Genomic DNA, 12,869 nt, shown 5'->3' with positions numbered 1-12,869 from the left:
ACAGTTGTGCCATGCAAAAAAACACAGCTTTTGTTATGTCTCTTTGGTTGCCAAAGCGAGTTTCTGGTCCCTAGGGGTAGGAAGGTGTTAAGCTTCAAAAGTGCATGGATGAAATCTCAGCCCTGAATTGGAGAGGGACAGAGAGGAGGAGGAGCAGCAGCAGTGGGTAGAAGATTTCGAGCATTTCATGGAAGCATAGAATTGTAGAGTTGGAAGGGTACCTTGTGGATCAATTCTAGTCCAACTCCTTGTAATGAAGGAATATGCAGCTGTTGCAGACGGGGATCGAACCTGCAACCTTGGTGTTATCAGCACCGCGCTCTAAGCGACTGAGCTATGCAGGTTGAGCAAATGGGAGGGGTGTCCAACAGCCAGCATAATCCTTTGCTCCCTCCCCATGGCTGACATAATCAGACTAAATAATGCAAAATAAACAAACACATTTAAAAATAAGGTTATCCACAGATGATATTGGAAGCACCATGGATTGTGTTGGAAGCAGTGTGCCTCTGAATACCAGGAATCGCAAGTGGAGAGAGCTGGTGGCTCATCTGGTCCTACGTCTTATTCTCTCCTGTGGGAAGTCTGAACAGCAGGGACTGAGTACAAGAGCACTCTCCCCACTTGGGATTCCCAGCAACTCGCATTCAAAGGCACAGCTGTGGAGGAACATAGCCAGTCTTCTGCAGCTATTGGCTAGTCTTCTGCATTTGGTTTGTTTTCCAGCTGCTCTTTCCTCATTCCTTTGTGGCTTGGTGAGTATCTGGGAGTGGCTAAAAGTTACCAAGGTTAAGAAAGGTTTGTAAGCCAACAACAAACCATTCAGACTATGGTTTATTGCCACTGAACAAGCCACAGATAAGCCACTGGGCAGGGTTTGATAAACCATGGTTTCGGGTTGTGTTGGGGCCAAAGAAACCATGGAAAAGCAAATGCTGCAAAAAGTTCTGAAAAAGAGGAGATGGGGAACCTGGGACTTTCTTAGATTTGCTGTTGTCACAATAAACTATTGTGTGTTGTTGCATCTGGAGACTGCCATTGTGTTGATATTTTCATACGGACATTTTTATATTGCAATCTGTTTGCTGTTGTAATGTTAGCCACCTTGATTGGCTCATTTTTCAGAAAGATACAGATCATACATGGCTTTTAAATCAGTGAATACCAGGCTGTGGTCTGGAGGCACATGAAGGCACCATTTTGCTGAACCTAAGCAGGTCTGGGTCTGGTCAGCACCTGGATGGAAGACCTTATGCCATTCCTAGAAGCTGCTTTGGGTCCCACAATGGAAGAAAGTTGAGAATATAAATGCAATAAAATAAAATACGGGGAATACTGGATGGGGGACTTTGCTGAAATCAACTGGAGTTTCAGGAATGATTTTTTAAATATATTTTGTAGTTAACAAAAAAAATCTAATAATGAGCACGTGGTTAAAAGGTATCTATTTTTCCCTACCCCCTGCCTTCAAACAGGTGCTTGGAAGAGAGGTGTACACCTCCAACAACCAGCTGGGTGGAATCCAGATCATGCACAACAACGGGGTGACCCATAGCACAGTATGTGACGACTTCGAAGGGGTCTACACCATTCTTCAATGGCTGTCTTACATGCCAAAGGTATTTCTCTCCACCCCCTTTTAGCTCTTCTGGCGTTTCTGTGGGTGGGTGCTTGGCTCAAGGACTGAGCTCTGGGGAGGCCACAAAGATAATCAGTGTGCAGCGTGGAGATGCTCCTGAATGGCTAGGAGTGCCTTTTGTCAGCTACAGCTGGTTCACTAGCTATCACCGTTCTTGGACAGAGATCACCTGGCTGTGGTGATTTGCTCATTGGGAACCTCAAGGCTTGAATACCGCAATACACTCTAAGTGAGCTGCCCTTGGAAGCTCCAGGTGGTGTGAAATGCTTCAGCTAGAACAGAATATCACCAGGACATAATGTTGGTGCTTAAAAGCTTGGACTGGCTTCCCATCCCCTAGTGGCCCAAGCCGTATTCATGTACAAGGCCCTTAACAACTTGGGTCTAGGACCCCTTTTGCCCTCCAAATGAGAATCAGGTTATATCACTTCTATTTGGCATGGATTTCCTCCAAGGAACCTTGGGAATTCACTTGTTACTTTGCAAAGTGGTTGTATGTTCAAGGCCACATACTTGGCAGGGACTATTACTCAGTAGCAGGGCACATTCTTTGCCTGTCAAAGTCCCCAGTTAGCTCCTATTGGAAGGGTCAGGGGGAAGGTGATGGAATAGCCCCTTCTTTGCCAGACACCCTGGAGAGTTGCTGCTAGTTAGAGTAGACAGTCCTGGGATAGATGGGCAAAGCGCTGGATGTGGTAGAAGGAAGCCCTCCTGTGTTCCTGCAACGTCTAACTGGCCAAACATATGAGCATTTCAAGAATCTTACGTACCAACTTTTCCCTCTCCTTGTCCCCCCTTTCAGAGCGTTTTCAGCCCAGTCCCAATGATTACCGTCAAGGACCCGATAGAAAGAGCCGTTGACTTTGTTCCCACCAAGACGCCTTATGATCCTCGCTGGATGCTGGCTGGACGCCCTAACCCAGGTACTTTAATTTCCAAAGAAAAGAGGAACTATCTGGGAAATGGTGGAGACGGGATAATTAATCGCTGGACTATCTGTCTATCATTCTATCTATCCACACACTAATAGCAAAATCACATTCAGTTGCTTTCTGTTAGCAGTAGATTTAAATCTTCAGTATTCTACACTATTTGGAACTTCTAGTTCAGTTCTCCAGCTCAGCTTGCTGGAAAAGGAGCTAGGGCTTTACAAAAGGGCTGCATACAGGACTTGCCGTTAGGTTGCAGCCCAAGTTTAGCACAGAGCCTGCAAACTTTTAAAGGAGCGGAGGCTTTGTAAGTCACGTTGCTTTTGACCTAGGAACTCAGCTGCCATAGGGCACTCTCCCTCTGTTAGGAGTAATATCCTCTCCGACTCCGGAGTGCAACGTTCTGTCTGCTGTGCGCTAATCCTGTATGTCAAGAGTGAGAAAGCTCAGGCCCAGGGGCCACAGGCAGCCCTCCAAGCCTCTCTATATGGTTCTGGGGACTCTTCCCCTGGCCACGCTCCACACCAGCCCTGATTTGCACCCTCAAGTGTTTCTTATGTGTCCTTGAACTCAGATGATGTGTCTTGTGAGCATGTGCAGAAACCAGCCTGCTGTACAAAGGTAAAATTTACCTTTGTTCCTCCCCACACTCTTTGCTTCTGGCCTGCCCACCCCTAGTATCTCACCCCTAGGAGGTTGTCCCAAAGGGCTGAAAAAGGTTCCTCAGCCCTGCTGTATACAAATAGTGATCTTATTATTTGACACCATCCCTCTGGAAGAGGGAGAGCTAGCAGCAGGCTTGGGGGAACCCCAAGGTTTGCAGAAGCACAAAAGTACTTTGGGGTAGTGGAAAACCCTGACTGGGGCAGCCCTGTGAGGACTGAGCATACCCAGTGCTCCTTTAGTGATGACTAATTGTTGAGAGAGGAGTGGAAGAAAGGGAGGATGGAATGGAGTATAATTAGAGAGGGTGTGGCCGGCTGCAACCCCGAATAGCACTCCACACAACAATGATTTATTGCAGGTCCCATGTGCTGCTGCTGCAGTAGTTAATAATAATAACAATATTATTTGAATTTATATAGCTAATGCATACTCCATAAGCCCTATAAGGTAGGCCAATATTATTATCCCATATGACAGATAATGGTACTGAGAGAGGGCAGCTATCCTAAGGTCACCTAATAGTTCACTGCAAAGGCAAAATTCTAACCAGGACTTCTTGAGCAGCGCCATCCTTCAGCAGCTGCACTTATCTGCTGGCTAGAATGGGATTTTTTTTGGCAACTTCTTTTTGGCTAATATTCCACCCTCCCCCTGCACCACCACCCACCCCGTCATCTTGCCAGCAATTCATCTGGCTTGTCGAAAGCATGCAGGTTCCAAATTGAGTGACTTCGAGTTTTTTAATTTAGTGGAGGCGTTAAGGGGAAGCAGATGATTCTCCGCGATAAGTTTAAAGGAGAGATCTCCTAGGTGAAAAGTTAAAGCCGTTTATTAGGAGAGATAGCGCCGCGATATTCTTCAAACTGACGCCCGATGCGAGGCCCGGAATCGAAACGATCAAGCTCTGGACTCGGCGATGGAGAGATAATTTTGAAATGGATGGTCACATTTTACAGCGGGGGGCCACGGAGCCAAGGAACATTAGAACATAGTAATTTCAAGTTTGGGCTTGATAAAACACTTGCCATCCCGCTGGAGTCAGCAGAGGTTGGCTTTGCTCGGATTCCACTTTTTTAATTGCTTTTGCACTTGGCGTTACAGGGCAAGGAGTGCTTGTTCAAAATTATAGCGTTGCAAAAGAGGCTGAACACGAGGGCCTCCCCCACCTCCTGCGTTTGTAGAGAGCCTGTGGGGGAAAGAGGCTTTTATAAGAAGCACAATTCTCCTTGCTTAAGGGCAGTGGAGGTTTCCTCCCCACCCCACAAGAGAGAGGTATGGAAGCTGGCATCGCCTGCCTAGAGCCCATGTCTTCTTGGCACTGATTTTAAGCCTGTTCCTCTTCCCCACTTTGCTCTATTTGCATCCCTCCTAAACATATCAGGGAAGAGCCATAGCTCAGTGGCAGAGCATCTGCTTTGCATGCAGAAGGTCCCAGGTTCAATCCTGGGCATCTCCAGGTTGGGCTGAGGAAAGACTCCTGTCTGAAACCCTGGAGAGCCTCTGCCAGTCAGTGTAGGAAACATTGAACCAAGGAGGTTCACAAACAACTGAAAGCCAACAGCAAACAACACCCACCTTCAGAATAAACTAGTCCTTTAAAACAGCATGACACTCTAAACAGGAGATTCAAGCCAGGAGATCAGCAAAGTGCTTGTCTCAATAGTTGCATTCAAAGTTATTATTATTATTTATTAAATTTGTATACTCCCCCTCATCTGTTGATCTCAGGGCGGTTCACAAGATAAAAACTTTAGCCCTGTTCAGAGTAGAATCATTGAAATCAATGCATTTGAATAACTGGGCTCCATTAATTTCAATAGGTATTTTCCAGGAACAACATATGTTCCTGTTGAACCCGGGACCATATATATATATATATATATATATATATATATATATATATATAAATTTTTATTAATTTTCCAATACATTTATACATTTTTAACCAAATTGTAACAAAACATCTCTTTTGGACTTCCTTCAGCTTCCCTGGAAATCATCCATGTTTATCTCTTAATTACGCATTCCCTTTACACATATTGCCATTTATCTTCCATCTCCCCTCTATTTCTTTTTTGACAATATCTCTCAGTTTTTACAGCGCCTCTCGAAACCCCACTAGCGTTGTTTGTATATCGCATACATTTTTCAGATACTCTACAAACTTTCCCCAGTCTTTGATGAACCTTTGGTCTCGGGCATATCTGATTTTCCCAGTTAATTTGTCCAGTTCCACATAGTCTGTCAATTTCAATCTCCATTCTTCTATTGTCGGTAATTCCTCTTGTTTCCATTTTTGAGCCAATAAAGTCCTTGCCGCTGTAACTGCATCCTGAAAGAGTTTACAGTCTTTTCTTCTTATTTCTTTCCCTGTAATTCCTAAAAGAAAGGCTTCTGGTTTCTTCACAAAAGTAAATGTTAACATCTTTTTCAATTCATTATAAATGGCATCCCAGAAACCTTTCACCTTCTTACATTTCCACCACATATGGTAAAATGTTCCTTCTTTTTCTTTACATTTCCAACACTTATTACATGTCTTATACATTTTTGCTAATTTTACCGGTGTGATATACCATCTGTAAAACATTTTCATAACATTTTCCTTCAACGCAGTACATGCAGTAAATTTCAGATTTTCTTTCCACAATTTTTCTCAATCGTCAAATTGTATATTATAACTGAAATCTTTGGCCCATTGTATCATTACCGATTTAACCTCTTCATCTTTCAAGTTCCATTCCAACAGTATTTTATACATTTTTGACAGAATTTTACATTCATTATTTATTATATCTACTTGAAACTTTGAATATTTTTCTCAATATCCACATTCTTTTATGTCTTTTTTAAACATTTCATTAACCTGTAAATAATGCAACCAATCATATACATGTTCTTTAATTTGTTCATATGGCTTTAACTTCCATTTTCCCTCCTCTTTAATCACCATTTCACCATATGTAATCCAATTGCCTCTCATATTAATTTTCTTTACACTCATAACTTCTAACGGAGATAGCCAGTGTGGAACTTTTGGTTCCAGTAATTTTTTGTACCTGTCCCATACCTCTATCAGCAAATTCCTGAAGATGTGGTTCCCAAAACCTTTATGAATTTTCTTCTTATCACACCATAAATATGCATGCCACCCAAATCTGTTATCAAAACCTTCAAGGTCTAATAATTCCTTATTGTCTAATTTTATCCATTCTTTTAACCAGCAAAGACATGCTGCTTCATAATATAGTTTCATATCTGGCAGGGCGAAGCCTCCTCTTTCTTTTACATCTGTTAATAACTTATATTTTATTCTTGGCTTCTTGCCCTGCCAGATATACCTTGAAATCACTTTTTGCCACTCTTTAAAAATCCCTATCCCCTTTATAATGGGGATAGTCTGAAATAAAAATAACATCTTTGGAAGCACACTCATCTTTATCGTGGAAATTCTGCCCCAAAAGGACTGTTTCATTCTGCCCCACACCTCTAGATCTTTCTTTATTTCCTTCCAAACCGGTACATAATTATTCTGGAACAGGTCGATATTTTTGGGTGTTAACCAAATCCCCAAATATTTTACCTTTTTCACAACCTGTATCTCTGTCCTTTGTTGCATTATTTCTATCTTATTTTGTTCCATATTTTTAACAATTATTTTGGTCTTTTTCTTATTCAATCTAAATCCTGCCATTTTTCCAAATTGTTCTATTTCCTCCAAAACTTCTTTTACACTTTCCAGTGGTTCTTCAATTGTTATAACCAGATCATCGGCAAAGGCTTTCACTTTATATTCATTCTGCCCCACTGTTACCCCTTTAATTGATTTATTTTGTCTAATCGCACTTAAAAAGACCTCTAGGACGGTTATAAATAATAATGGCGAGAGCGGACAACCCTGTCTTGTTCCTTTTGATATTTTTATATCCTCTGTAATTACGTTATTGACTAGCAGTTTAGCTCTCTGTTCTGTGTATATTGCCTTAATTCCATTGAAGAACTCTTTCCCCACATCCATACACTCTAATTTTTTCAGCATAAAATCCCATACTATATTATCAAAGGCCTTTTCTGCATCCACAAACATTAATATCGCTGTTTCTCATTCCTGGCAGTCAGATATTCCAAAATATTAATTATATTCCTTGTATTATCTTTCATTTGTCTGCCTAGAAGGAAACCTGCTTGATCTTTATGGATGATTTTCAACAGTATTTTTTCATTCTCTTCGCTAAAATCCCTGCAAATATTTTGTAATCCGTATTCAATAATGAAATAGGCCTATAGTTTTTGACTTGTGTTAAATCCGAATCTTGTTTTGGAATCAAAGTGATAAATGCTTCTTTCCATGTATCTGGGATCTCTCTTTCTTTCAATGGTGTCGACAGTACATCTCTCATTTCTTTGTAATAACCTGATGTATATCCATCTGGTCCCGGGGCCTTTCCTCTCTTCAATTCTTTTATAGCCTCCTTTATCTTGTCCATTTATATTGGGGCATTCAGCTGGTATTTTTGTTCTGTCGGGATCTTTTTTTATATATATATAATAATTTTTTATTGATTTTCCAACACAAATTATAAACAAAACAACACACACAGAAAAATATACAAAAACATATAAACATGTATAATTTCAAACCCTCTTTTCCAGTAACCTTGCTTCCCGGACTTCCCCTTACCTCCCCTTTTCTGCATCCTGTTTAAAACTTTTTTTCCAACAACTCCTCAGGTCAATCAAATAATAACATTTTCTTATTTTAATTTCATTCTCATACTTAATCGGTTACAGCTGTAATTCTATAATTTCCTTTCCCTTGACATTTTAGCCCTCATTAATTTTGCAGCAGTTCTTAAGATATACTTTAAATTTCCTCCAATCTTCTTCCACCGTCTCTTTTTCTTGGTCACGGATTCTGCCAGTCATCTCCGCCAGTCCCATATAGTCAATCACTTTCGCTTGCCATTCTTCCAGCATGGGTAGTTCTTGTGTCTTCCAATACTTTGCTAAGAGAATCCTTGCTGCTGTAGTAGCGTACATAAAAAACGTTCTATCCTTCCTTGACACCAATTGGCCGACCATGCCCAGGAGAAATGCCTTTGGTTTCTTATGAAAAGTACATTTAAGTACCTTCTTAATTTCATTATAAATCATTTCCCAGAAGGCCTTAATCCTCGGGCAAGTCCACCAAAGGTGGTAGAAGGTACCTTCAGTCGTATTACATTTCCAGCATTTGTTGTTGGGCAAATGATAAATTTTTGCAAGCTTGACCGGGGTCATGTACCACCTGTAAATCATTTTCATAATATTTTCTCTTAAGGCATTACATGCCGTAAATTTTATACCGGTGGTCCATAACTGTTCCCAGTCAGCAAACATAATGTCATAACCAAAGTCTTGTGCCCACTTAATCATAGCTGATTTAACTGTCTCATCTAATGTATTCCACTTCAACAGCAAGTTATACATTCTTGATAGATTCTTAGTATTGGGTTCTAACAGTTCTGTTTCTAGTTTTGATCTCTCCAACTGGAAGCCAATTTTCCTGTCTTGTTTAAACACCTCTATTATTTGATAATAGTGAAGCCAATCTCTTACTTTAGACTTCAATTTCTCGAAACTCTGTATTTTAATTTTCCCACTGTCTTGCTCTAAAATTTCACCATATCTTGGCCATTTAGATTCCATATTAAGTTTTTTCAAGGCCTTTGCTTCCATAGGTGACAGCCACCTAGGGGTTTTATTTTCCAACAAATCCTTATATCGAATCCAAACATTATACAATGCTTTCCTAACGATATGGTTTTTAAATCCTTTATGAATTTTAACCTTGTCATACCATATATATGCATGCCAACCAAATCTATTATCAAACCCTTCCAAATCAAAAATGTCCGTATTCTCAAGAAGTAGCCAATCTTTCAACCAGCAGAAAGCTGCCGATTCATAATAAAGTCTTAAGTCCAGCAGGGCAAACCCCCCTCTGTCTTTTGCATCAGTTAATATCTTAAATTTTATTCTGGGCTTTTTGCCCTGCCAGACAAATTTAGATATGTCTTTCTGCCACTTCTTGAAACAGTCCATTTTGTCCACAAACTGTAAAGTCTGAAACAAAAATAACATTCTAGGCAATACATTCATCTTAATAACAGCAATTCGGCCTAACAAGGAAAGTTTCAAATTTGACCATATCTCTAGATCTTTCTTTACTTCTGTCCAACATTTGTCATAGTTATCTTTAAATAGATTCACATTCTTAGATGTCATGTTAATCCCTAAATATTTCACTTTCTTAGCCACCATTAATCCTGTCTCATTTTGGAACCTCTCTTTTTCTACTCTTGTTAAATTTTTCTCCAAAACTTTAGTTTTTTGCTTATTCAGCTTAAATCCTGCTACCTGACCAAAGATTTGAATTAATTCTAAAACTCTTTTCGTACTAGTGTCTGGCTCTTGTAAAGTCAATACTAAATCATCTGCAAAAGCCCTCAATTTATATTGTTTAGCTCCGACCTGAATTCCTTTAACCAGCTGGTCCCCCCGATCATATTTAACAAAACCTCCAAGACAGATATAAAAAGTAGTGGGGATATTGGGCACCCCTGTCGTGTCCCTTTTTCTATAGAAAGTTCTTCAGTAACCACATTATTTACAATTAACTTGCTTTTTGTTCAGAATATATTGCACCTACACCATTTTCAAAACCCTGACCTACCCCCATCCCGTGGAGATTCTTTTTCATAAAACTCCAAGAAATATTGTTAAAGGCTTTCTCCGCGTCCATTATTAATACTGCCTTCGTATTAATGTTAACTTCTAGCAATTCCATAATGTCTATTATATTTCTCACATTGTTTGACAAATGTCTCCCTGGGAGAAAGCCGGCCTGGTCCTTATGAATCTCTTCCACCAACACCCTCTTCAGTCTTTTTGCTAAAATGTCAGCAAATATTTTGTAATCCACATTAAGTAATGATATAGGGCGGTAGTTCTTAATCTGGTTCTTTTCAGTCTCAGTTTTTGGTATAAGCGTAATAAATGCTTCTTTCCACGATTCAGGTGCCTTTTTCCCCTCTAAAATTTCGTTACAGACCTCCTTCAGTGGTTGTACTAACCATTCCTTCAGGGCTTTGTAATATCTGGAAGTCAATCCATCTGGTCCTAGAGATTTCCCCAATTGCATATTTTGAATGGCACCCTCTATTTCTTGTTCTGTTATTTTCTCATTCAAGGCCATTGTACTTTGTTGTGAAATTTTTTGTAATCCATATTTCTTAAGAAAATCATCTATTTCTCCTTCTTTCTCCGGTCCTCGTGCATACATTCTCCTGAAATAGCTCTGAAAACAGTTACTAATCTCATTTGGTTTATAGATGTTCTTTCCTTCCACCTCCAAGTTTGTGACTGTGTTCAATTTTTGTCTCTTCTTCAATTGCCATGCTAGAAGTTTCCCACATTTGTCTGCTGATTCAAATGTCCTTTGTCTCATTTGTTTAATTTTCCATTCTATCTCTTGATTCATCAATTCCATATACTGCAACTGGTAAAATTTAATTTCTCTCAAAATCTCATGAGACTTTGGTTTTGACCTCAGTTTCTTTTCACCTTCTTTTATCTTTTCCAAAATCTTATCTTTCTTCTCATTTTGTTTTTTCCTCTTTAAGGAATTCTGTTGTATTAGGAAACCTCGCATCACGGCCTTACTTGCATCCCAAATTACTCTTTTCTCCACCTCTGTCTTCAGATTTATCTCAAAGTAGTCTTTCAGAGTTTTTTGGGCCTTTTTAAAGATCTCATCGTCTCTAAATAGGGTGTCATTCATTCTCCATCTGAAGGAACCAGCTGTTGTCAATTTCATCTCCATCTTTAGAGCATTATGGTCGGAGCAAGTCTTTGAGCAGATTTCTACTTTTTTTATCTTTGGAGCCATCCCACTAGTAACCCATATTTGATCAATTCTTGTCCATGTCATTTTTGCTTCGGAGAAGAAGGTTCCCTCTCTCTCAAGAGGGTTCCTTGTTCTCCAGATATCAATCAAGTCCATATTTTCAGTCATTTCGAAGAAAGTCTTTGGTAATCTCCCATCTTTAGAGACCACCTGTCTTTGTGCTTTATCCATATTTGTAGAAACCACGCCATTCATATCTCCCATCATGATTACATTATAATCCAGATAATCCATTAGAGTCTCATGCAACTTCTTAAAGAATTCTGCCTTCCCTTCATTCAGTGCATAGATTCCAACTGTCAAATATTTTTCCCCTTGGACCTGTATTTCAATTGCCAGGAATCTTCCTTGTTCATCTTTAAAAATCAGCTTTGGAGCCAGCTTTTCCTTTGCATAGATCACCACTCCTCTTTTCTTTACTTTGTCTGATGAAATAAATCCCTGTCCTAATCTTTTATTTATAAGCAATTTTCTATGTGCCCTAGTCACGTGGGTTTCTTGTAAACAAATCAGATCCAATTGTTCTCTTTTCAAAATATGAAAAACCTCACGCCTTTTTCTGGGAAGGTTCAGTCCATTGCAATTCCAACTTAGAAGTTGCAGAGCCATCTTGTTATTTAATTGGTTACTCCTCCAGCTGCTCCCTGCAGCTGTTCTTCCTCTGTCGGTGGTTTAAGTCCAAATGTTAAATTCAGGATATCTGCTTCTGATGTCTGTTCCACCACTCCCTTCTGAAGGTCCTCCTCGTTTCTTTCCAAGAATTGTTCTTTATCTTGCACTGTTCTTATTTTTACTTTCTTTCCTTTGTAATTAAAGGACAAACCTTGTGGGAACTCCCACCTGAAAGGTAAATTCTTTTTCAGCAGGTAAACCAAGTCCTTATAGTGAGTTCTTGCCTCCAGAATGTATTTAGGGATGTCCTTGTAAATTTGCACGTAAGCGTCTTCAATTTCTAAAGTCTTTTGATAATGTAGATTTAGTATTTTATCTCTTTCCTCTTTAGATCTTAAAGTTATCAGACAATCCCTTGGTATCTTTCTGTTTTGCCTCCTACCCAGTCTGAAGGCAGCTGTTATCTTAAATTCTGCTTCCTCCAGGTTTACCTGCCAAAATTCCGAAAACTCTTTTGTGAGAAAGTCCACCAAGTTGTCCTTTTCACTTTCAGGGACTAGTCTCAATCTCAAGTTTCTCTCCTTCCTCTGTAATTCCCACAAAGACATGGTCGCCTCATGTTCATTCAGCTTTTTACAAACTGGTATTAATTTTTCCTGGGTCGTTTCTGCAGTAATTTTAGCTTCTTCAGCAATTTTTCGAGTTGTGGAACTTTCTTCAATCAATTTATTTATACTCTCTGTATTAGATGTAATGTTTTTAGTATTCAAATCTAATTTTGTTGAAAGTTCTGTCAACTGTTTAGTATTTTCTGTGCTTTGCTTTGTCAGGGCTTCTAAAGATTCACTTATTTTAACTAATGCTTGTGTCACTGGATCCATAGATATGTTTGTAGCTTTTTCCTGCCCAGCTGCACCTGCCGGCAATATACTTGATATTGAGCCCCTTTTCTTTTGTGCAATTTTGCTCTTAGCTCTTGTTGTTATCTCATCTGTTGGGCCACTCATGTCCCAAGGTCGTTCCCACAGGAGCAGCTTTTAAATGGAAAAATCCACTGGTTTGTTCTTTTCAGCCT

The 12,869-nt window shown here is 39.7% G+C and overlaps 1 protein-coding gene across 6 annotated transcripts in view; it reads left to right on the top strand.

Moving 5' to 3' along the window:
• The window catches only part of ACACA (acetyl-CoA carboxylase alpha), a 207,022-nt gene that overhangs the window by 154,637 nt on the left and 39,516 nt on the right, over positions 1 to 12,869 (top strand). For all 6 annotated transcript variants that reach the window (XM_079955359.1, XM_079955357.1, XM_079955358.1 and 3 more), the window contains 2 exons: positions 1,476 to 1,619; positions 2,442 to 2,562. In XM_079955359.1, coding sequence (XP_079811485.1) covers positions 1,476 to 1,619; positions 2,442 to 2,562 — 265 coding nt within the window. The remainder of the gene's footprint in view (positions 1 to 1,475; positions 1,620 to 2,441; positions 2,563 to 12,869) is intronic.

Source organism: Podarcis cretensis (assembly GCF_951804945.1).
Source record: "Podarcis cretensis genome assembly, chromosome: 15".
Taxonomy (NCBI): Eukaryota; Metazoa; Chordata; class Lepidosauria; order Squamata; family Lacertidae; genus Podarcis; species Podarcis cretensis.
Note: the sequence above shows the minus strand (reverse complement) of the source record. Positions and strands in the feature narration are given on the sequence as shown.